At 52.1% G+C, this 24,248-nt stretch overlaps 1 protein-coding gene across 4 annotated transcripts in view; it reads right to left on the reverse strand.

Annotated features, from left to right (window-relative positions):
* Window positions 1-361: 361 nt before the first annotated feature.
* Window positions 362-24,248, reverse strand: part of kxd1 (KxDL motif containing 1) — a 30,371-nt gene continuing 6,484 nt past the window's right edge. For 3 of the 4 annotated variants that reach the window (XM_070859592.1, XM_070859593.1, XM_070859590.1), the window contains exons 2-5: window positions 8,577-8,682; window positions 6,844-6,996; window positions 5,764-5,810; window positions 362-2,135 (exon numbers count right to left, since the gene is read on the reverse strand). In XM_070859592.1, the coding sequence (XP_070715693.1) occupies window positions 1,894-2,135; window positions 5,764-5,810; window positions 6,844-6,996; window positions 8,577-8,671 (537 nt within the window). In that variant the 5' untranslated portion in view covers window positions 8,672-8,682 and the 3' untranslated portion in view covers window positions 362-1,893. Of the gene's footprint in view, window positions 2,136-5,763; window positions 5,811-6,843; window positions 6,997-8,576; window positions 8,683-10,277; window positions 10,294-24,248 lie in introns of those variants that run through there. The other variant, XM_070859591.1, reaches the window with a different exon arrangement.

The raw sequence follows: 24,248 nt of genomic DNA on the forward strand, positions 1-24,248 counted from the left end.
GCAAACTCGGCAGTGACGGAAGGGCCTCCCTGGACCACCGGGGAGCGAGGGTGCCGGGCCGACCGATCGCGGTACGGACCCCGTGGGCAAAGCGACCACGGGGCGCTGGTCAGAAGCCGCTGAAGCTGTCACTGTCATCGCCCAGCGCAGCTTCTGGGGGCAAAACCCCAATTTATATTCGGGGCGCTGCGCACGGTGATTGCACCGGTCTCCCCGAGACACACACCGTCCCACCACGAGAAGCAGTGTGAATGCCGTGACGTGTGTAGGAGAGGGCTGAGTGACCAAGATCCCACCCCCCGTCTCCGACTGTGGCAACAATGAACTCATCACACCTGAGATCAGAACACATTCCATCCCATCAGCTACAAAGCTGTTGACGTTTTATTTTGTCGCATTTTACATTTTTATCATAAATCCACACTGCGCGAATCCATTCACACACCGAGTGTGAGCCAGCGAGTGTGTGTGTGTGAGCCGGCGAGTGTGAGCCGGTGAGTGTGAGTGTGTCCCGGCGAGTGTGAGTGTGTCCCGGCGAGTGTGCCCCGGCGAGTGTGAGTGTGTCCCGGCGAGTGTGAGCCGGCGAGTGTGAGTGTGTCCCGGCGAGTGTGAGTGTGTCCCGGCGAGTGTGCCCCGGCGACTGTGAGTGTGTCCCGGCGAGCGTGAGCCAGTGAGTGTGTCCCGGCGAGTGTGAGTGTGTTCCGGCGAGTGTGTGCCCTGGCGAGTGTGTGTGTCCCGGCGAGTGTGTGTGTGCCCTGGCGAGTGTGAGTGTGTCCTGGTGAGTGTGCCCCGGCGAGTGTGTTTGTGTGCCCTGGCGAGTGTGAGCCGGTGAGTGTGCCCCGGCGAGTGTGTGTGTCCCGGCGAGTGTGAGTGTGCCCTGGCGAGTGTGAGCCGGTGAGTGTGCCCCGGCGAGTGTGTGTGTCCCGGCGAGTGTGTGTGTGCCCTGGCGAGTGTGAGTGTGTCCTGGTGAGTGTGAGTGTGTCCCGGCGAGTGTGAGTGTGTCCTGGTGAGTGTGTGTGTGTCCCGGCGAGTGTGTGTGCGCCCTGGCGAGTGTGAGTGTGTCCTGGTGAGTGTGAGCCGGTGAGTGTGCCCCGGCGAGTGTGTGTGTGTCCCGGCGAGTGTGAGTGTGTCCTGGTGAGTGTGAGCCGGTGAGTGTGCCCCGGCGAGTGTGTTTGTGCCCTGGCGAGTGTGAGTGTGTCCCGGCGAGTGTGTGTGTGTCCTGGCGAGTGTGTGTGTGTCCCGGCGAGTGTGTGTGTGTCCTGGTGAGTGTGAGTGTGTCCTGGTGAGTGTGAGTGTGTCCTGGTGAGTGTGAGTGTGTCCCGGCGAGTGTGTGTGTGTCCCGGTGAGTGTGAGTGTGTCCCGGCGAGTGTGAGTGTGTCCCGGCGAGTGTGTGTGTGTTCTGGCGAGTGTGAGTGTGTCCCGGTGAGTGTGTGTGTGTCCTGGTGAGTGTGTCCCGGCGAGTGTGAGTGTGTCCTGGCGAGTGTGAGTGTGTCCCGGCGAGTGTGTGTGTGTCCTGGCGAGTGTGAGTGTGTCCTGGCGAGTGTGAGTGTGTCCCGGCGAGTGTGTGTGTGTCCCGGTGAGTGTGTGTCCCGGTGAGTGTGAGTGTGTCCCGGCGAGTGTGTGTGTGTCCCGGCGAGTGTGTGTGTGTCCCGGTGAGTGGGGTCACTGAGTATTTTGAAAAACAGCCAATCCACACGACAATAAAGAGAAACAAGAAAAACAGTGATTGTTTGACGAGAATCCACGTTTCCTCAGGTGTCAGGCTCAGAGTCTTTGCCCGACAGCAACAGTTTAGAAACTTCTAGAGAGCCGGCTGGGTCCTTGGGCCTGGCCTCCAGGTAGCTTCCTCCCCCACCCGAGGGAGGGCAGATTGTCCAGGAGCCTGTTTGCACATTACTCTCCCCCACCTTGCCTCACGGGCTGCTCGTGCCCGTCCATCTGTCTCTTCGTCGCCAGAGTGTCTGCCAGTCCCGGCGAGTCTTCCGAGTCTGCGCTCGCTCCGGTTGACAATAGCGTGGGGCTGGTGTTGCTGGAGTCGGAGCTCAGCTCCAGGGGGGCGGAGAGGAGCGGCGAGGAGCCCCTTGGGATCGGGTCAAAATCCTCATCATCCTCCACAGCCAGGGACGTGTGGATAGCTAGCCCCAAAAAACACAAGCAAAGGTTAGCGAGGACCACCCAACCAACAGCCCGCTGACTGACCATCGCCATAGGCACAGCGAGCCAGGCCTGATCGACATACAGTGACCGAGGAAGGCCATCACACCAATAAACCAGTCCTTTCAGCTCAGTAACACCCCATCCCCCAACACAGCCCATCCCCAAACTCCACCCCACCCCCCAACACAGCCCATCCCCAAATCCCACCCCACCCCCCAACACAGCCCATCCCCAAACCCCACCCCACCCCCCAACACAGCCCATCCCCAAACCCCACCCCACCCCCCAACACAGCCCATCCCCAAACCCCACCCCACCCCCCAACACAGCCCATCCCAAACCCCACCCCACCCCCAACACAGCCCATCCCCAAACCCCACCCCACCCCCCAACACAGCCCATCCCCAAACCCCACCCCACCCCCCAACACAGCCCATCCCAAACCCCACCCCACCCCCAACACAGCCCATCCCCAAACCCCACCCCACCCCCCAACACAGCCCATCCCCAAACCCCACCCCACCCCCCAACACAGCCCATCCCAAACCCCACCCCACCCCCCAACACAGCCCATCCCAAACCCCACCCCACCCCCCAACACAGCCCATCCCCAACACAGCCCATCCCCAAACCCCACCCCACCCCCCAACACAACCCATCCCCAAACCCCACCCCACCCCCCAACACAGCCCATCCCCAACACAGCCCATCCCCAAACCCCACCCCACCCCCAACACAGCCCATCCCAAACCCCATCCCCAAACCAGTCCATCCCAAACCCCACCCCACCCCCAACACAGCCCATTCCCAAACCCTCACCCCACCCCCCCAACACAACCCATCCCAAACCCCACCCCACCCCCCAACACAGCCCATCCCAAACCCCATCCCCAAACCCCACCCCACCCCCCAACACAGCCCATCCCAAACCCCACCCCACCCCCAACACAGCCCATCCCCAAACCCCATCCCACCCCCAACACAGCCCATCCTCAAACCCCACCCCACCCTCAACACAGCCCATCCCCAAACCCCACCCAACCCCCAACACAGCCCATCCCCAAACCCCACCCCACCCCCCAACACAGCCCATCCCCAAACCCTCACCCCACCCCCAACACAGCCCATCCCCAAACTCCCACCCATCCCAAAACCCCACCCCACCCTCAAACTACCCCACCTTCCCCACCACCCCAAACTACCCCCTCACCCTCCAAAACTGCCTACCCCATCCCCAACCCCCCCACCCCCAACACACCCCATCCCCAAACCCCCACCCCGCTCTCCAACCCACCCCCCACCCACCTCCACCCTCCAAAACAGCTCATCCCACCCCACCCTCCCCAGGGAGTGTGTAATCTGTGCTCGTCTACCCGCGCAGCACAGCTGAGGTGAGGAATCGTTCCCGGGGCTGGTCACGGGCACTGACCCACTGATTCCACGGTACAGCATTACACAAATTCACCAGGTACAGAAATGTCTGGCAGAATGTCACATTTCTGTGGATAACTGGCGCTAACTCCTGCCGACTAATCTCTAAATCCCAGCCCATTGTTTGCCGCTCCGCCCTCCTGGCGATGTCTCCTGAGCTCCCACATTTGCTGAATCCATTCCTCAGGCAGTGCTCATGTCCTGGCACCTCGCCCGTGTCCACTCAGTGAGAGTTACATCGAGAGTTCAGCCCAGAAACAGGCCATTCAGCCCCACTGCTCCGTGCTGATGTTTATTTTAACACATTTTTTTTTTAATTAGTTCATGGGATGTGAGCGTCGCTGGCAAGGCCGGCACTTATTATGCTCGCCACGAGGCGTCTCCCACTCTTCATCTCATTGATCAGCAGATCCTTCTATTCCTTTCTCCCTCATGTGCTTATCTAGATTCACCTTAAATGCATCTCCGCTGTTCACCTCAACCAGCTGATAAGTATGCCCTCCTAGTTCTGGTATTATCCTTGTGAATCTTTTTTGCACCTTTTTTGGAGGAGCGGCGAGTGACTGTGGAGGGATGCGATCGGAGCCCAGAGGAGGTGTGAGTTCGGGGCCCGGGGGCAGCACGGGCCCAGCCCACACTGCGATATGTGTGCGCACTAGGTCCGTGCAGCAGAGCTGGTCTCCAGTCGTCCTGGTTAACCCTTTCCACTGGACCAAGACCTAGCTCTGTCAAGCCCGCGTGGTGGCTGGTGTGCAACAGTCACCCCACGTTAAAAAAATCCACCCACAGGCATCTTCCACCCTTCACTTGGAGTTCAGGACCTGGAATATTAGGTCCTTCATTGAAACACCTGTGAACTCATCCGTTTTTGGCGTGGAAGCAAGTCATCCTCGCTTCGAGGGAGCGTCTATGATATCTTTTTTATAATATGGAGACCAGAATAGTGCACAGTGCCCCATGTGTGATCTAACCAAGGTTTTATACAAGTTTAACACAATTTCTCTCTCGATCTGTCTGGGACAATCCTTCCCGTCTTGCACAATTCCGTGCAGGAGCTGAAGATGTTCATCCACTAGTTTCTGCATCAAATGTTGTTTATTATTTACTTAATTCATGCAATAATTAAACCGAAGTTTTGTGATTCGGGTTCATTTCTGACTCACGGATTTACTTGATTATTTGATCCAAATGCAAGTTTTGAAGAAAAATACTTGCTGGGATGTGGGCGTTGCCCCTGGTTCCCGAGTCCGTGTTTGCTCGCCTCCTTTGCGGTGCCGTGTGACACAGCGATTCTCGAGATCCCAATAACCCAAGGATTCCTGTGTGTTTGTGGGACCCTCCCACAGGCTTTGTATCTGGATAAATACCCATAGGACCCTCCCACACGGCCTGTATCTGGATAAATACCCATAGGACCCTCCCACATGGCCTGTATCTGGGTAAATACCCATGGGACCCTCCCACACGCTCTGTATCTGGGTAAATGCCCATGGGACACTCCAACACGCTCAGTATCTGGGTAAATACCCATGGGACCCTCCCACACGGCCTGTATCTGGGTAAATACCCATAGGACCCTCCCACACGCTTTGTATCTGGGTAAATACTCATAGGACCCTCCCACACGCTCAGTATCTGGGTAAATGCCCATGGGACCCTCCCACACGCTCAGTATCTGGGTAAATGCCCATAGGACCCTCCCACACGGCCTGTATCTGGGTAAATACCTATGGGAGCCTCCCACACGGCCTGTATCTGGGTAAATACCCATGGGACCCTCCCACGCGCTCAGTATCTTGGTAAATACCCATGGGACCCTCCCACATGGCCTGTATCTGGGCAAATACCTATAGGACCCTCCCACATGCTCAGTATCTGGGTAAATACCCATGGGACCCTCCCACGCGCTCAGTATCTTGGTAAATACCCATGGGACCCTCCCACATGGCCTGTATCTGGGCAAATACTCATAGGACCCTCCCACACGCTCAGTATCTGGGTAAATACCCATAGGACCCTCCCACACGCTCTGTATCTGGGTAAATACCCATGGGACCCTCCCACACGCTCTGTATCTGGGTAAATGTTCCCGAGACTATTCTGCAGGTCCCACTGCTCACTAAATGACCCGTTAATATCCACAGCGAAATGCACAGCTCCCCAGAACATACTTACTGCTGAATGCCTCCGGGTGTTGCTTTGCAAGTTTGTCCTTCAGAGTCCTGCGGGGAAAAAGCAAATGATCGACTGATCAGACCGCTGGAAAATACCCACACAAACTCTGCTGCGAAACTTGGCCATTTGTCTGAATCAGTTCCTGAGACTTCTTTGACCGCAGACTGTGAGTGCTGTGCGTCCCTGTACAGCAATGCTGCCTGTACCTGTATGCAGAGACACAGAAATACAGCGATGCGACATGCACCAACAGGGGCTGGGGAGCGGCCCCACGGAGCACCATCTGCAGGGACCGGGTCTGCATTTGAGAGGTGCAGCTGCCCCCTCCAGTGGCATAAAGCAGTATCGCAGTGACTGGTGAATGTGGGTATGCTTTGAACAAATTACAAACATTACTTCCATTGCCCTCCCGAAGGCACAGACTCTTCCTGGGGTAGAGTGCCCTGGGGCAGCTGCGCACCAGGGTATTGAACCCTCAATCAGAGGGGAGAATCACAGCCACGTCCTGACCTCAATCGACACCCCACTGGACGGACAAGACCTCGGGGGGGGGTCACTGGACAGGGGGGTCACTGGCCAGGGGGGGGGGGGTCACTGGTCGGGGGGTGGGGTCACTGGACGGGGAGGGTCACTAGATGGGGGGGGGTCACTAGACGGGGGCGAGGGGCCACTAGACGGGGGGTGGGGTCATTGGACGGGGGGTGGGGGGTCATTGGACGGGGGGGTCACTGGACAGGGGGGGTCACTGGACAGGGGGGGATCACTGGACAGGGGGGGATCACTGGACGGGGGGGATCACTGGACGGGGGGGATCACTGGACGGGGGGGATCACTGGACGGGGGGGATCACTGGACGGGGGGGATCACTGGACGGGGGGGGGATCACTGGACAGGGGGGGTCACTGGACAGGGGGGGGTCACTGGACAGGGGGGGTCACTGGACAGGGGGGGTACTGGACAGGGGGGTCACTGGACAGGGGAGGGGGGGCTAAATGGAAGCGCGGGGGGGTCAGTGGACAGGGGGGGTGTCAGTGGATAGGGGGAGTGGTCAGAGAACACGGAGGGGGGGAGCGACAGTACCTGATTCGGCGGAAGATATTGTCGAGATCCTTCTTCATGTCGACGAGCGCCCTGGTGTGGTGCTGGGAGCGTTCCGCCATCTGCTGGAGCCGCACGCTCGACAGGTTGTTAAAGTTCAGCAACATCTCGTTCGTCTTCTCAAAACGGTCCAGCCTGAGAGATCAAAGGTCGATAAAATCAAGGGCCTGGCTGCAAGGGGGAGTCGCTGTGGTGATTTTACCCACTACTAGCCAAACACCTCCCCACCCAGCACCGGTCCTGTTAGTGCAACGCGTACCCCAGTGAGAGTCAGTGTGTGTGGGACCCGTACCCCAGTGAGAGTCAGTGTGTGTGGGACCCGTACCCCAGTGAGGGTCAGTGTGTGTGGGACCCGTACCCCAGTGAGAGTCAGTGTGTGTGGGACCCGTACCCCAGTGAGAGTCAGTGTGTGTGGGACCCGTACCCCAGTGAGAGTCAGTGTGTGTGGGGCTGTACCCCAGTGAGAGTCAGTGTGTGTGGGGCTGTACCCCAGTGAGAGTCAGTGTGTGTGGGACCCGTACCCCAGTGAGAGTCAGTGTGTGTGGGACCCGTACCCCAGTGAGAGTCAGTGTGTGTGGGACCCGTACCCCAGTGAGAGTCAGTGTGTGTGGGACCCGTACCCCAGTGAGAGTCAGTGTGTGTGGGACCCGTACCCCAGTGAGGGTCAGTGTGTGTGGGGCTGTACCCCAGTGAGAGTCAGTGTGTGTGGGACCCGTACCCCAGTGAGAGTCAGTGTGTGTGGGGCTGTACCCCAAGTGAGAGTCAGTGTGTGTGGGACCCGTACCCCAGTAACAGTCAGTGTGTGTGGCACCCTTACCCCAGTGAGAGTCAGAGTGTGTGTGGGACTGTACCCCTGTGAGAGTCAGTGTGTGTGGGACCCGAACACCAGTGAGAGTCAGAGTGTGTGTACGACCCGTACCCCAGTGAGAGTCAGTGTGTGTGAGACCCGTACCCCAGTGAGAGTCAGTGTGTGTGGGACTCGTACCCCAGTGAGAGTCAGTGTGTGTTGGACTGTACCCCAGTGAGAGTCGGTGTGTGTGTGGGACCCGTACCCCATTGAGAGTCAGTGTGTGTGGGACCCGTACCACAGTGAGAGTCAGTGTGTGTGGGACCCGTACCCCAGTGAGAGTCAGTGTGTGTGGGACCCGTACCCCAGTGAGAGTCAGTGTGTGTGGGACCCGTATCCCAGTGAGAGTCAGTGTGGGTGGGACCCGTACCCCAGTGAGAGTCAGTGTGTGTGGGACCCGTACCCCAGTGAGAGTCAGTGTGTGTGGGACCCGTACCCCAGTGAGAGTCGGTGTGTGTGGGACTGTACCCCAGTGAGAGTCAGTGTGTGTGGGACCAGTACCCCAGTGAGAGTCAGTGTGTGTGGGACTGTACCCCAGTGAGAGTCAGTGTGTGTGGGACCAGTACCCCAGTGAGAGTCAGTGTGTGTGGGACCCGTACCCCAGTGAGAGTCAGTGTGTGTGGGACCAGTACCCCAGTGAGAGTCAGTGTGTGTGGGACCCGTACCCCAGTGAGAGTCAGTGTGTGTGGGACCCGTACCCCAGTGAGAGTCAGTGCTTTAAGGAATGGTTGAGGATTTTATTGCACATGTTACATTAGAGTGCTGCTGGCTGGGCCCAGGCTGGGGCAGAGGTCGGGGGTAGGGCTGGTGTCGAGCTAGGGGTCGGGGTCGTGACTGGGTCAGGCTCCCAGCTTCCCCCAATACTCACATGTGTCTCTGAGCCTGGACAATGGCATTAACGTCGTCTCGGTTCACCATGCTCAACATCCTGCTGCAGAAAACTCCAGCGGCAGAAGCCTCCATCACTGCCTTGCCTGGCAAACACACGACAAACAATCACCCAGGGTGCAGCCCATTCACCACGGAGCACACCACCAGTACTGTACCCCAGTGTTATACAGTGACAGACCTGTACCCACCAGTACTGTACCCCAGTGTTATACAGTGACAGACCTGTACCCACCAGTACTGTACCCCAGTGTTATACAGTGACAGACCTGTACCCACCAGTATTGTACCCCAGTGTTATACAGTGACAGACCTGTACCCACCAGTGCTGTATCCCAGGGTTATACAGCGACAGACGTGTACCCACCGGTACCGTACCCCAGTGTTATACAGTGACAGACCTGTACCCACCGGTACAGTACCCCAGTGTTATACAGCGACAGACCTGTACCCACCAGTACAGTACTGCAGTGTTATACAGTGACAGACCTGTACCCACCAGTACTGTACCCCAGTGTTATACAGTGACAAACCCGTACCAACCAGTATTGTACCCCAGGGTTATACTGTGACAGACATGTACCCACCAGTACAGTAACCCAGAGTTATACAGTGACAAACCTGCACCCACCAGTAGGGTACCCAGTGTTATATAGTGACAGACCTGTACCCACCAGTACAGTACCGCTGGTTGTACAGTGACAGACGTGTACCCACCAGTATTGTACCCCAGTGTTATACAGCGACAGACCTGTACCCACCGGTACCGTACCCCAGTGTTATACAGTGACAGACCTGTACCCACCGGTACAGTACCCCAGTGTTATACAGCGACAGACCTGTACCCACCAGTACAGTACTGCAGTGTTATACAGTGACAGACCTGTACCCACCAGTACTGTACCCCAGTGTTATACAGTGACAGACCCGTACCAACCAGTATTGTACCCCAGGGTTATACTGTGACAGACATGTACCCACCAGTACAGTAACCCAGAGTTATACAGTGACAAACCTGCACCCACCAGTAGGGTACCCAGTGTTATATAGTGACAGACCTGTACCCACCAGTACAGTACCGCTGGTTGTACAGTGACAGACCTGTACCCACCAGTGCTGTACCCCAGTGTTATACAGCGACACGCCTGTACCCACCAGTACTGTACCCCAGTGTTATACAGTGACAGAACTGTACCCACCAGTACTGTACTCCAGTGTTATACAGTGACAGACCTGTACCCACCAGTGCTGTACCCCAGTGTTATACAGTGACAGACCTGTACCCAGCACTACTGTACCCCAGTGTTATACAGTGACAGACCTGTACCCACCAGTACTGTACCCCAGTATTATACAGTGACAGACCTGTACCCACCAGTACTGTACCCCAGTGTTATACAGTGACAGACCTGCACCCACCAGTACCATACCCCAGTGTTATACAGTGACAGACCTGTACCCACCAGTGCTGTACCCCAGTGTTATACAGTGACAGACCTGTGCCCACCAGCGCTGTACCAGTGTTATACAGTGACAGACCTGTACCCACCAGTGCTGTACCCCAGTGTTATACAGTGACAGACCTGTACCAACCAGTACTGTGTCCCAGTGCTATAGAGTGACTGACCTGTATCCACCAGTATTATACCCCAGTGTTATACAGTGACAAACCTGTACCCACCAGTACTGTACCCCAGTGTTGTAGTGACAGACCTGTACCCAGCACTACTGTACCACAGTGTTATACAGTGACAGACCTATACCCACCAGTACTGTACCCCAGTGTTGTACACAGTGACAGACCTGTACCCACCAGTACGATACCCGTGTTATACAGTGACAGACCTGTACCCACACTGCACCCGTTATACAGCGACAGACCTGTACCCACCATTACAGTACCCCACTGTTATACAGCGACAGACCTGTACCCACCCAGTACTGTGTCCCATTGCCATAGAGTGACAGACCTGTACCCACCAGCACTGTGTCCCAGTGCTATAGAGTGACTGACCTGTACCCACCGGTACTGTACCCCAGTGTTATACAGTGACAGACCTGTACCCACCAGTACTGTACCCCAGTGTTATACAGTGACAGACCTGTACACACCAGTGCTGTACTCCAGTGTTATACAGGGGCAGACCTGTACCCACCGGTACTGTACCCCAGTGTTATAGTGACAAACCTGTACACACCAGTGCTGTACCCCAGTGTTATACAGTGACCGACCTGTGCCCACCAGCACTGTACCACAGTGTTATACAGTGACTGACCTGTACCCACCAGCACTGTACCCCAGTGTTATACAGTGACAGACCTGTACGCACCGGTACCGTACCCCAGTGTTCTACAGTGACAGACCTATACCCACGAGTACTGTACCCCAGTGTTATACAGTGACAGACCTGTACCCACCAGTACTGTACCCCAGTGTTATACAGTGACAGACCTGTACCCACCAGTACTGTACCCCACTGTTTTACAGTGACAGACGTGTACCCCAGTATTGGACCCGTGTTATACAGTGACAGACCTTTACACACCAATACTGTACCCCACTGTTATAGTGACAGACCTGTACCCACCAGCACTGTACAAGTGTCATACAGTGACAGACCTGTACCCACCGGTACTGTACCCCAGTGTTGTACAGTGACAGACCTATACCCATGAGTACTGTACCCCAGTGTTAGACAGTGACAGACCTATACCACAGTGTTATACAATGACAGGCCTGTACCCACCAGTACTGTACCACAATGTTATACAGTGACAGACCTGTATCCACCAGTACAGTACCCCAGTGTTAGACAGTGACAGACCTATGCCACAGTGTTATACAATGACAGACATGTACCCACCAGTGCTGTACCCCAGTGTTATACAATGACAGACCTGTACCCACCAGTACTGTATCCCAGTGTTTTCCAGTGACAGACCTGTACCCACCAGTACTGTACTTGAGTGTTATACAGTGACAGACCTGTACCCACCGGTACCGTACCCCAGTGTTGTACAGTGACAGACCTATACCCATGAGTACTGTACCCCAGTGTTATACAGTGGCAAACCTATACCCACGAGTACTGTACCCCAGTGTTATACAGTGACTGATCTGTGCTCACCAGTACTGTACACCAGTGTTATACAGTGACAGACCTGTACCAGTGTTATACAATGACAGACCTGTACCAACCAGTACTGTGTCCCAGTGCTATAGAGTGACTGACCTGTATCCACCAATACTATTGCCCAGTGTTATAGTGACAGACCTGTGCCCACGAGTACAGTACCCCAGTGTTATAGTGGCAGACCTATACCCACGAGTATTGTACCCCAGTGTTATACAGTGACAGACCTGTACCAACCAGTACTGTGTCCCAGTGCTATAGAGTGACTGACCTGTATCCACCAATACTGTCGCCCAGTGTTATACAGTGACAGACCTGTACCTACCAGTACTGTACCCCAGTATTTTACAGTGACAGACCTGTACCCACCAGTATTGTACCCGTGTTATATAGTGACAGACCTGTACCCACCCGTACTGCACCCATTATACAGCGACAGACCTGTATCCACCATTACAGTACCCCAGTGTTATACAGTGACAGACCGGTTCCCACCAGTACTTTACCACAGTGTTATAGAAACATAGAAAATAGGTGCAGGAGTAGGCCATTCGGCCCCTCGAGCCTGCACCACCATTCAACAAGATCATGGCTGATCATTCACCTCAGAACCCCTTTCCTGTTTTCTCTCCATACCCCTCGATCCCGATAGCCGTAAGGGCCATATCTAACTCCTGAATATATCCAATGAACCGGCCTCAACAACTCTCTGCGGCAGGAAATTCCACAGGTTAACAACTCTCTGAGTGAAGAAGTTTCTCCTCATCTCAGTCCTAAATGGCCTACCCCTTATCCTAAGATTGTGTCCCCTGGTTCTGGACTTCCCCAACATCGGGAACATTCTTCCCGCATCTAACCTGTCCCGTCCCGTCAGAATCTTATGCGTTTCTATCAGATCCCCTCTCATCCTTCTAAACTCCAATGTATAAAGGCCCAGTTGATACAGTCTCTCTTCATACATCAGTCCAGCCATCCCTGGAATCAGTCTGGTGAACCTTCGCTGCACTCCCTCAATAGCAAGAATGTCCTTCCTCAGATTAGGAGACCAAAATTGAACACAATATTCCAGGTGAGGCCTCACCAAGGCCATGTACAATTGCAGTAAGACCTCCCTGCTCCTATACTTAAATCCCCTATCTATGCAGGCCAACATACCATTTGCCTTCTTCACCGCCTGCTGTATCTGCATGCCCACTTTCAATGACTGATGAACCATGACACCCAGGTCTCGTTGCACCTCCCCTTTTCCTAATCTTCCGCCATTCAGATAATATTCTGCCTTCGTGTTATTGCTTCCAAAGTGGATAACCTCACATTTATCCACATTATACTGCATCTGCCATGCATTTGCCCACTCACCTAACCTGTCCAAATCACTCTGCAGCCTCTTAGCGTCCTCCTCACAGCTCACACTGCCACCCAGTTTAGTGTCATCTGCAAACTTGGAGATATTACATTCAATTCCTTCATCCAAATCATTAATGTATATCGTAAAGAGCTGGGCTCCAGCATTGAGCGCTGAGGCACTCCACTAGTCACTGCCTCCAATTCCGAAAAGGACCCGTTTATACCGACTCTCTGCTTCCTGTCTGCCAACCAATTCTCTATCCACGCCAGTACATTACCCCCAATACCTTGTGCTTTGATTTTGCACACCAATCTCTTATATGGGACCTTGACAAAGGCCTTTTGAAAGTCGAAATACACCACATCCACTGGTTCCCCCTTGTCCACTCTACTTGTTAAATCCTCAAAAAATTCCAGAAGATTTGTCAAGCATGATTTCCCGTTCATAAATCCATGCTGACTTGGACTGATCCTGTCACTGCTTTCCAAATGCGCTGCTATTTCATCCTTAATAATTGATTCCAACATTTTCCCCACGACTGATGTCAGGCTAACTGGTCTATAATTACCCGTTTTCTCTCTCCTCCTTTTTTAAAAAGTGGTGTTACATTAGCTACCCTCCAGTCCATAGGAACTGATCCAGAGTCGATAGACTGTTGGAAAATGATCACCAATGCATGCACTATTTCTAGAGTGATACAGTGACAGACTTGTACCCACCAGTACTGTACCCCAGTGTTATAAAGTGACAGACTTGTACCCCAGTACTGGAACCGTGTTATACAGTGACAGACCTGTACCCACCAGTACTGTACACGTGTTATACAGTGACAGACCTGTACCCACCAGTACTGTACGCCAGTGTTACACAGTGACAGACCTGTACCCACCAGTACTGTACACGTGTTATACAGTGACAGACCTGTACCCACCAGTACTGTACGCCAGTGTTACACAGTGACAGACCTGTACCCACCAGTACTGTACACGTGTTATACAGTGACAGACCTGTACCCACCAGTACTGTACCCCAGTGTTATACAGTGACAGACCTGTACCCACCAGTACTGTACACGTGTTATACAGTGACAGACCTGTACCCACCAGTACTGTACCCCAGTGTCATAGTGACAGACCTGTACCCACCAGTACTGTACCCGTGTTTTCCAGTGACAGACCTGTACCCACCAGTACTGTACCACAGTGTTATACAGTGACAGACCTGTGCCCACCAGTACTGTACCACAGTGTTATACAGTGACAGACCTGTGCCCACCAGTACTGTACCACAGTGTTATAGTGAAAGACCTGTACCCACCAGTGCTGTACCCCAGTGTTATACAGTGACAGACCTGTGCCCACCAGTACTGTACCACAGTGTTATACAGTGACAGACCTGTGCCCACCAGTACTGTACAACTGTTATACAGTGACAGACCTGTGCTCACCAGTACTGTACCCCAGTGTTATACAGTGACAGACCTGTACCCACCAGTACTGTACACCAGTGTTATACAGTGACAGACCTGTACCAGTGTTATACAATGACAGACCTGTACCAACCAGTACTGTGTCCCAGTGCTATAGAGTGACTGACCTGTATCCACCAATACTATTGCCCAGTGTTATAGTGACAGACCTGTGCCCACGAGTACAGTACCCCAGTGTTATAGTGGCAGACCTATACCCACGAGTATTGTACCCCAGTGTTATACAGTGACAGACCTGTACCAACCAGTACTGTGTCCCAGTGCTATAGAGTGACTGACCTGTATCCACCAATACTGTCGCCCAGTGTTATACAGTGACAGACCTGTACCTACCAGTACTGTACCCCAGTATTTTACAGTGACAGACCTGTACCCACCAGTATTGTACCCGTGTTATATAGTGACAGACCTGTACCCACCCGTACTGCACCCATTATACAGCGACAGACCTGTATCCACCATTACAGTACCCCAGTGTTATACAGTGACAGACCGGTTCCCACCAGTACTTTACCACAGTGTTATAGAAACATAGAAAATAGGTGCAGGAGTAGGCCATTCGGCCCCTCGAGCCTGCACCACCATTCAACAAGATCATGGCTGATCATTCACCTCAGAACCCCTTTCCTGTTTTCTCTCCATACCCCTCGATCCCGATAGCCGTAAGGGCCATATCTAACTCCTGAATATATCCAATGAACCGGCCTCAACAACTCTCTGCGGCAGGAAATTCCACAGGTTAACAACTCTCTGAGTGAAGAAGTTTCTCCTCATCTCAGTCCTAAATGGCCTACCCCTTATCCTAAGATTGTGTCCCCTGGTTCTGGACTTCCCCAACATCGGGAACATTCTTCCCGCATCTAACCTGTCCCGTCCCGTCAGAATCTTATGCGTTTCTATCAGATCCCCTCTCATCCTTCTAAACTCCAATGTATAAAGGCCCAGTTGATACAGTCTCTCTTCATACATCAGTCCAGCCATCCCTGGAATCAGTCTGGTGAACCTTCGCTGCACTCCCTCAATAGCAAGAATGTCCTTCCTCAGATTAGGAGACCAAAATTGAACACAATATTCCAGGTGAGGCCTCACCAAGGCCATGTACAATTGCAGTAAGACCTCCCTGCTCCTATACTTAAATCCCCTATCTATGCAGGCCAACATACCATTTGCCTTCTTCACCGCCTGCTGTATCTGCATGCCCACTTTCAATGACTGATGAACCATGACACCCAGGTCTCGTTGCACCTCCCCTTTTCCTAATCTTCCGCCATTCAGATAATATTCTGCCTTCGTGTTATTGCTTCCAAAGTGGATAACCTCACATTTATCCACATTATACTGCATCTGCCATGCATTTGCCCACTCACCTAACCTGTCCAAATCACTCTGCAGCCTCTTAGCGTCCTCCTCACAGCTCACACTGCCACCCAGTTTAGTGTCATCTGCAAACTTGGAGATATTACATTCAATTCCTTCATCCAAATCATTAATGTATATCGTAAAGAGCTGGGCTCCAGCATTGAGCGCTGAGGCACTCCACTAGTCACTGCCTCCAATTCCGAAAAGGACCCGTTTATACCGACTCTCTGCTTCCTGTCTGCCAACCAATTCTCTATCCACGCCAGTACATTACCCCCAATACCTTGTGCTTTGATTTTGCACACCAATCTCTTATATGGGACCTTGACAAAGGCCTTTTGAAAGTCGAAATACACCACATCCACTGGTTCCCCCTTGTCCACTCTACTTGTTAAATCCTCAAAAAATTCCAGAAGATTTGTCAAGCATGATTTCCCGTTCATAAATCCATGCTGACTTGGACTGATCCTGTCACTGCTTTCCAAATGCGCTGCTATTTCATCCTTAATAATTGATTCCAACATTTTCCCCACGACTGATGTCAGGCTAACTGGTCTATAATTACCCGTTTTCTCTCTCCTCCTTTTTTAAAAAGTGGTGTTACATTAGCTACCCTCCAGTCCATAGGAACTGATCCAGAGTCGATAGACTGTTGGAAAATGATCACCAATGCATGCACTATTTCTAGAGTGATACAGTGACAGACTTGTACCCACCAGTACTGTACCCCAGTGTTATAAAGTGACAGACTTGTACCCCAGTACTGGAACCGTGTTATACAGTGACAGACCTGTACCCACCAGTACTGTACACGTGTTATACAGTGACAGACCTGTACCCACCAGTACTGTACGCCAGTGTTACACAGTGACAGACCTGTACCCACCAGTACTGTACACGTGTTATACAGTGACAGACCTGTACCCACCAGTACTGTACGCCAGTGTTACACAGTGACAGACCTGTACCCACCAGTACTGTACACGTGTTATACAGTGACAGACCTGTACCCACCAGTACTGTACCCCAGTGTTATACAGTGACAGACCTGTACCCACCAGTACTGTACACGTGTTATACAGTGACAGACCTGTACCCACCAGTACTGTACCCCAGTGTCATAGTGACAGACCTGTACCCACCAGTACTGTACCCGTGTTTTCCAGTGACAGACCTGTACCCACCAGTACTGTACCACAGTGTTATACAGTGACAGACCTGTGCCCACCAGTACTGTACCACAGTGTTATACAGTGACAGACCTGTGCCCACCAGTACTGTACCACAGTGTTATAGTGAAAGACCTGTACCCACCAGTGCTGTACCCCAGTGTTATACAGTGACAGACCTGTGCCCACCAGTACTGTACCACAGTGTTATACAGTGACAGACCTGTGCCCACCAGTACTGTACAACTGTTATACAGTGACAGACCTGTGCTCACCAGTACTGTACCCCAGTGTTATACAGTGACAGACCTGTACCCACCAGTACTGTACCCCAGTGTTATACAGTGACAGACCTGTACCCACCAGTACCCCAGTGTTATACACTGACAGACCTGTACCCACCAGTACTGTACCCCAGTGTTATACAGTGACAGACCTGTACCCACCAGTACTGTACCCCAGTGTTCTACACTGACAGACCTGTATCCACCAGTACTGTACCCCAGGGTTATACAGTGACAGACCTGTACCAACCAGTACTGTACCCCAGTGTTATACAGTGACAGACCTGTACCCATCAGTACTGTACTCCAGTGTTTTCCAGTGACAGACCTGTACCCACCAGTACTATACCCCAGTGTTATACAGTGACAGACCTATGCCCACCAGTACTGTACCACAGTGTTATACAGTGACAGACCTGTACCCACCAGTACTGTACACGTGTTATATAGTGACAGACCTGTACCCACCAGTACTGTACCCCAGTGTTATACAGTGACAGACCTGTACCCACCAGTACTCTACACGTGTTATACAGTGACAGACCTGTACCCACCAGTACTGTACCCCAGTGTTATACAGTGACAGACCTGTACCCACCAGTACTCTACACGTGTTATACAGTGACAGACCTGTACCCACCAGTACTGTACCCCAGTGTTATACAGTGACAGACCTGTACCCACCAGTACTCTACACGTGTTATACAGTGACAGACCTGTACCCACCAGTACTGTACCCGTGTTTTCCAGTGACAGACCTGTACCAACCAGTACTGTACCACAGTGTTATACAGTGACAGACCTGTGCCCACCAGTACTGTACCACAGTGTTATACAGTGACAGACCTGTGCCCACCAGTACTGTACCACAGTGTTAGTGAAAGACCTGTACCCACCAGTGCTGTACCCCAGTGTTATACAGTGACAGACCTGTACCCACCAGTGCTGTACCCCAGTGTTATACAGTGACAGACCTGTGCCCACCAGTACTGTACCACAGTGTTATACAGTGACAGACCTGTACCCACCAGTGCCATACCCCAGTGTTATACATTGGCAGACCTATACCGAGTACTGTACCCCAGTGTTATACAGTGACAGACCTGTGCCCACCAGTACTGTACCCGTGTTATACAGTGACAGACCTGTACCCACCAATACTGTACCCCAGTGTTATACACTGACAGACGTGTACCCACCAGTACTGTACCCCAGTGTTATACAGTGACAGACCTGTACCCACCAGTACTGTACCCAGTGTTATACAGTGATAGACCTGTACCCACCAGTACTGTACCAGTGTTCTACAGTGACAGACCTGTACCCACCAGTACTGTACCCCAGTGTTAGTGACAGACCTGTACCCACCAGTACTGTACCCCAGTGTTATACATTGGCAGACCTATACCCACGAGTACTGTACCCCAGTGTTATACAGTGACAGACCTGTACCCACCAGTACTGTACCCCAATGTTATACAGTGACAGACCTATGCCCACCAGTACTGTACCACAGTGTTCTACAGTGACAGACCTGTACCCACCAGTACTGTACCCCAGTGTTAGTGACAGACCTGTACCCACCAGTACTGTACCCCAGTGTTATACACTGACAGACCTGTATCCACCAGTACTGTACCCCAGGGTGATACAGCGACAGACCTGTACCAACCAGTACTATACCCCAGTGTTATACAGTGACAGACCTGTACCCACCACCACTGTACCCCAGTGTTATACATTGATAGACCTATACCCACCAGTACTGTACAAGGTTATACAGTGACAGACCTGTACCCACCAGTACTGTACCCCAGTGTTATAGTGACAGACATGTACCCACCAGTACTGGAACCCAGTGTTATACATTGATAGACCTGTACCCACCAGTACTGTACCCCAGTGTTATACAGTGACAGACCTGTACCCACCAGTACTGTACCCGTGTTTTCCAGTGACAGACCTATACCCACGAGTACTGTACCCCAGTGTTATACAGTGACAGACCTGTACCCACCAGGACTGTACCCCAGTGTTATACAGTGACAGACCTGTACCTACCAGTGCTGTACCCCAGTGTTATACATTGGCAGACCTATAACCACGAGCACTGTACCCCAGTGTTATACAGTGACAGACCTGTACCCACCACCACTGTACCCCAGTGTTATACATTGATAGACCTATACCCACCAGTACTGTACAAGGTTATACAGTGACAGACCTGTACCCACCAGTACTGTACCCCAGTGTTATAGTGACAGACATGTACCCACCAGTACTGGAACCCAGTGTTATACAGTGACAGACCTGTACCCACCAGTACTGTACCCCAGTGTTATACAGTGACAGACCTGTACCCACCAGTACTGTACCTGTGTTTTCCAGTGACAGAACTATACCCACGAGTACTGTACCCCAGTGTTAGACAGTGACAGACCTGTGCTCACCAGTACTGTACCCCAGTGTTATACAGTGACAGACCTGTACCCACCAGTACTGTACCCCAGTGTTACACACTGACAGACCTGTACCCACCAGTACTGTAACCAGTACTGTACCCCAGTGTTATACAGTGGCAGACCTATACCCATGAGTACTGTACCCCAGTGTTACACACTGACAGACCTGTACCCACCAGTACTGTACCCCAGTGTTATACAGTGATAGACCTGTACCTACCAGTACTATACCCCAGTGTTATAAAGTGACAGACCTGTACCCACCACCACTGTACCCCAGTGTTATACAGTGACAGACCTGTACCCACCAGTGCTGTACCCCAGTGTTATACAGTGACAGACCTGTACCCCAGTGTTATACAGTGACAGACCGGTACCCACCAGTACTGTACCCCAGTGTTATACAGTGACAGACCTGTACCCACCAGTACTGTACCCCAGTGTTATACAGTGACAGACCTGTGCCCACCAGTACTGTACCCCAGTGTTATACAGTGACAGACCTGTGCCCATGAGTACTGTACCCCAGTGTTACACACTGACAGACCTGTACCCACCAGTACTGTACCCGTGGTATACAGTGACAGACCTGTATCCACCAGCACTGTACCCCAGTGTTATACAGTGATAGACCAGTACCCACCAGTACTGTACCCCAGTGTTATACAGTGACAGACCTGTACCCACCAGTACTGTACCCCAGTGTTATACAGTGACAGACCTGTACCCACCAGTACTGTACCCCAGTGTTATACAGTGACAGACCTGTACACACCAGTACTGTACCCCAGTGTTATACAGTGACAGACCTGTACCTACCAGTGCTGTACCCCAGTGTTATACATTGGCAGACCTGTACCCCAGTGTTATACAGTGATAGACCTGTACCTACCAGTACTATACCCCAGTGTTATACAGTGACAGACCTGTATCCACCAGTACTGTAACCAGTACTGTACCCCAGTGTTATACAGTGACAGACCTGTACCCACCAGTACTGTACCACAGTGTTATACAGTGACAGACCTGTATCCACCAGTACTGTACCCCAGTGTTATACAGTGACAGACCTGTGCCCACCAGTACAGTACCTCAGTGTTATACAGTGGCAGACCTGTACCCATGAGTACTGTACCCCAGTTTTATACAGTGACAGATCTGTGCTCACCAGTACTGTACCCCAGTGTTATACAGTGATAGACCTGTACCTACCAGTACTATACCCAGTGTTATACAGTGACAGACCTGTACCCACCACCACTGTACCCCAGTGTTATACATTGATAGACCTATACCCACCAGTCCAGTACCCCAGTGTTATACAGTGATAGACCTGTACCTACCAGTACTATACCCAGTGTTATACAGTGACAGACCTGTACCCACCAGTCCAGTACCCCAGTGTTATACAGTGATAGACCTGTACCTACCAGTACTATACCCAGTGTTATACAGTGACAGACCTGTACCCACCACCACTGTACCCCAGTGTTATACATTGATAGACCTATACCCACCAGTACTGTACAAGGTTATACAGTGACAGACCTGTACCCACCAGTACTGTACCCCAGTGTTATAGTGACAGACATGTACCCACCAGTACTGGAACCCAGTGTTATACAGTGACAGACCTGTGCCCACCAGTACTGTACCCCAGTGTTATACAGTGACAGACCTGTACCCACCAGTACTGTACCTGTGTTTTCCAGTGACAGAACTATACCCACGAGTACTGTACCCCAGTGTTAGACAGTGACAGACCTGTGCTCACCAGTACTGTACCCCAGTGTTATACAGTGACAGACCTGTACCCACCAGTACTGTACCCCAGTGTTACACACTGACAGACCTGTACCCACCAGTACTGTAACCAGTACTGTACCCCAGTGTTATACAGTGGCAGACCTATACCCATGAGTACTGTACCCCAGTGTTACACACTGACAGACCTGTACCCACCAGTACTGTACCCCAGTGTTATACAGTGATAGACCTGTACCTACCAGTACTATACCCCAGTGTTATAAAGTGACAGACCTGTACCCACCACCACTGTACCCCAGTGTTATACAGTGACAGACCTGTACCCACCAGTGCTGTACCCCAGTGTTATACAGTGACAGACCTGTACCCCAGTGTTATACAGTGACAGACCGGTACCCACCAGTACTGTACCCCAGTGTTATACAGTGACAGACCTGTACCCACCAGTACTGTACCCCAGTGTTATACAGTGACAGACCTGTGCCCACCAGTACTGTACCCCAGTGTTATACAGTGACAGACCTGTGCCCATGAGTACTGTACCCCAGTGTTACACACTGACAGACCTGTACCCACCAGTACTGTACCCGTGGTATACAGTGACAGACCTGTATCCACCAGCACTGTACCCCAGTGTTATACAGTGATAGACCAGTACCCACCAGTACTGTACCCCAGTGTTATACAGTGACAGACCTGTACCCACCAGTACTGTACCCCAGTGTTATGCAGTGACAGACCTGTACCCACCAGTACTGTACCCCAGTGTTATACAGTGACAGACCTGTACACACCAGTACTGTACCCCAGTGTTATACAGTGACAGACCTGTACCTACCAGTGCTGTACCCCAGTGTTATACATTGGCAGACCTGTACCCCAGTGTTATACAGTGATAGACCTGTACCTACCAGTACTATACCCCAGTGTTATACAGTGACAGACCTGTATCCACCAGTACTGTAACCAGTACTGTACCCCAGTGTTATACAGTGACAGACCTGTACCCACCAGTACTGTACCACAGTGTTATACAGTGACAGACCTGTATCCACCAGTACTGTACCCCAGTGTTATACAGTGACAGACCTGTGCCCACCAGTACAGTACCTCAGTGTTATACAGTGACAGACCTGTACCCCAGTACTGTACCCCAGTGTTATACAGTGACAGACCTGTACCCACCAGTGCTGTACCCCAGTGTTATACAGTGACAGACCTGTACCCACCAGTACTGTACCCCAGTGTTATACAGTGACAGACCGGTACCCACCAGTACTGTACCCCAGTGTTATACAGTGACAGACCTGTACCTACCAGTACTGTACCCCAGTGTTATACAGTGACAGACCTGTGCCCACCAGTACTGTACCCCAGTGTTATACAGTGACAGACCTGTGCCCATGAGTACTGTACCCCAGTGTTACACACTGACAGACCTGTACCCACCAGTACTGTACCCGTGGTATACAGTGACAGACCTGTATCCACCAGCACTGTACCCCAGTGTTATACAGTGATAGACCTGTACCCACCAGTACTGTACCCCAGTGTTATACAGTGACAGACCTGTACACACCAGTACTGTACCCCAGTGTTATACAGTGACAGACCTGTACCTACCAGTGCTGTACCCCAGTGTTATACATTGGCAGACCTATAACCACGAGTACTGTACCCCAGTGTTATACAGTGACAGACCTGTACCCACCAGTACTGTACCCCAGTGTTACACACTGACAGCCCTGTACCCCAGTGTTATACAGTGATAGACCTGTACCTACCAGTACTATACCCCAGTGTTATAGTGACAGACCTGTACCCACCACCACTGTACCCCAGTGTTATACATTGATAGACCTGTACCCACCAGTACTGTACAAGGTTATACAGTGACAGACCTGTACCCACCAGTACTGTACCCCAGTGTTTTACAGTGACAGACCTGTACCCACCAGTACTGTATCCCAGTGTTATACAGTGACAGACCTGTACCCACCAGTACTGTACCCCAGTGTTATACAGTGACAGACCTGTATCCACCAGTACTGTAACCAGTACTGTACCCCAGTGTTATTCAGTGACAGACCTGTACCCACCAGTACTGTACCCCAGTGTTATACAGTGACAGACCTGTATCCACCAGTACTGTACCCCAGTGTTATACAGTGACAGACCTGTACCCACCAGTACTGTACCCCAGTGTTATACAGTGACAGACCAGTATCCACCAGTACTGTACCCCAGTGTTATATAGTGACAGACCTGTACCCACCAGTACTGTACCCCAGTGTTATAGTGACAGACCTGTATCCACCAGTACTGTACCCCAGTGTTATACAGTGACAGACCTGTGCCCACCAGTACAGTACCTCAGTGTTATACAGTGGCAGACCTGTACCCCTGAGTACTGTACCCCACTGTTACACACTGACAGACCTGTACCCACCAGTACTGTACACCAGTGTTATACAGTGATAGACCTGTACCTACCAGTACTATACCCCAGTGTTATAAAGTGACAGACCTGTACCCACCACCACTGTACCCCAGTGTTATACATTGATAGACCTGTACGCACCAGTACTGTACCCCAGTGTTATACAGTGACAGACCTGTACCCACCAGTACTGTACACGT

Source organism: Pristiophorus japonicus, chromosome 18, assembly GCF_044704955.1.
Source record: "Pristiophorus japonicus isolate sPriJap1 chromosome 18, sPriJap1.hap1, whole genome shotgun sequence".
Classification (NCBI taxonomy): Eukaryota; Metazoa; Chordata; class Chondrichthyes; family Pristiophoridae; genus Pristiophorus; species Pristiophorus japonicus.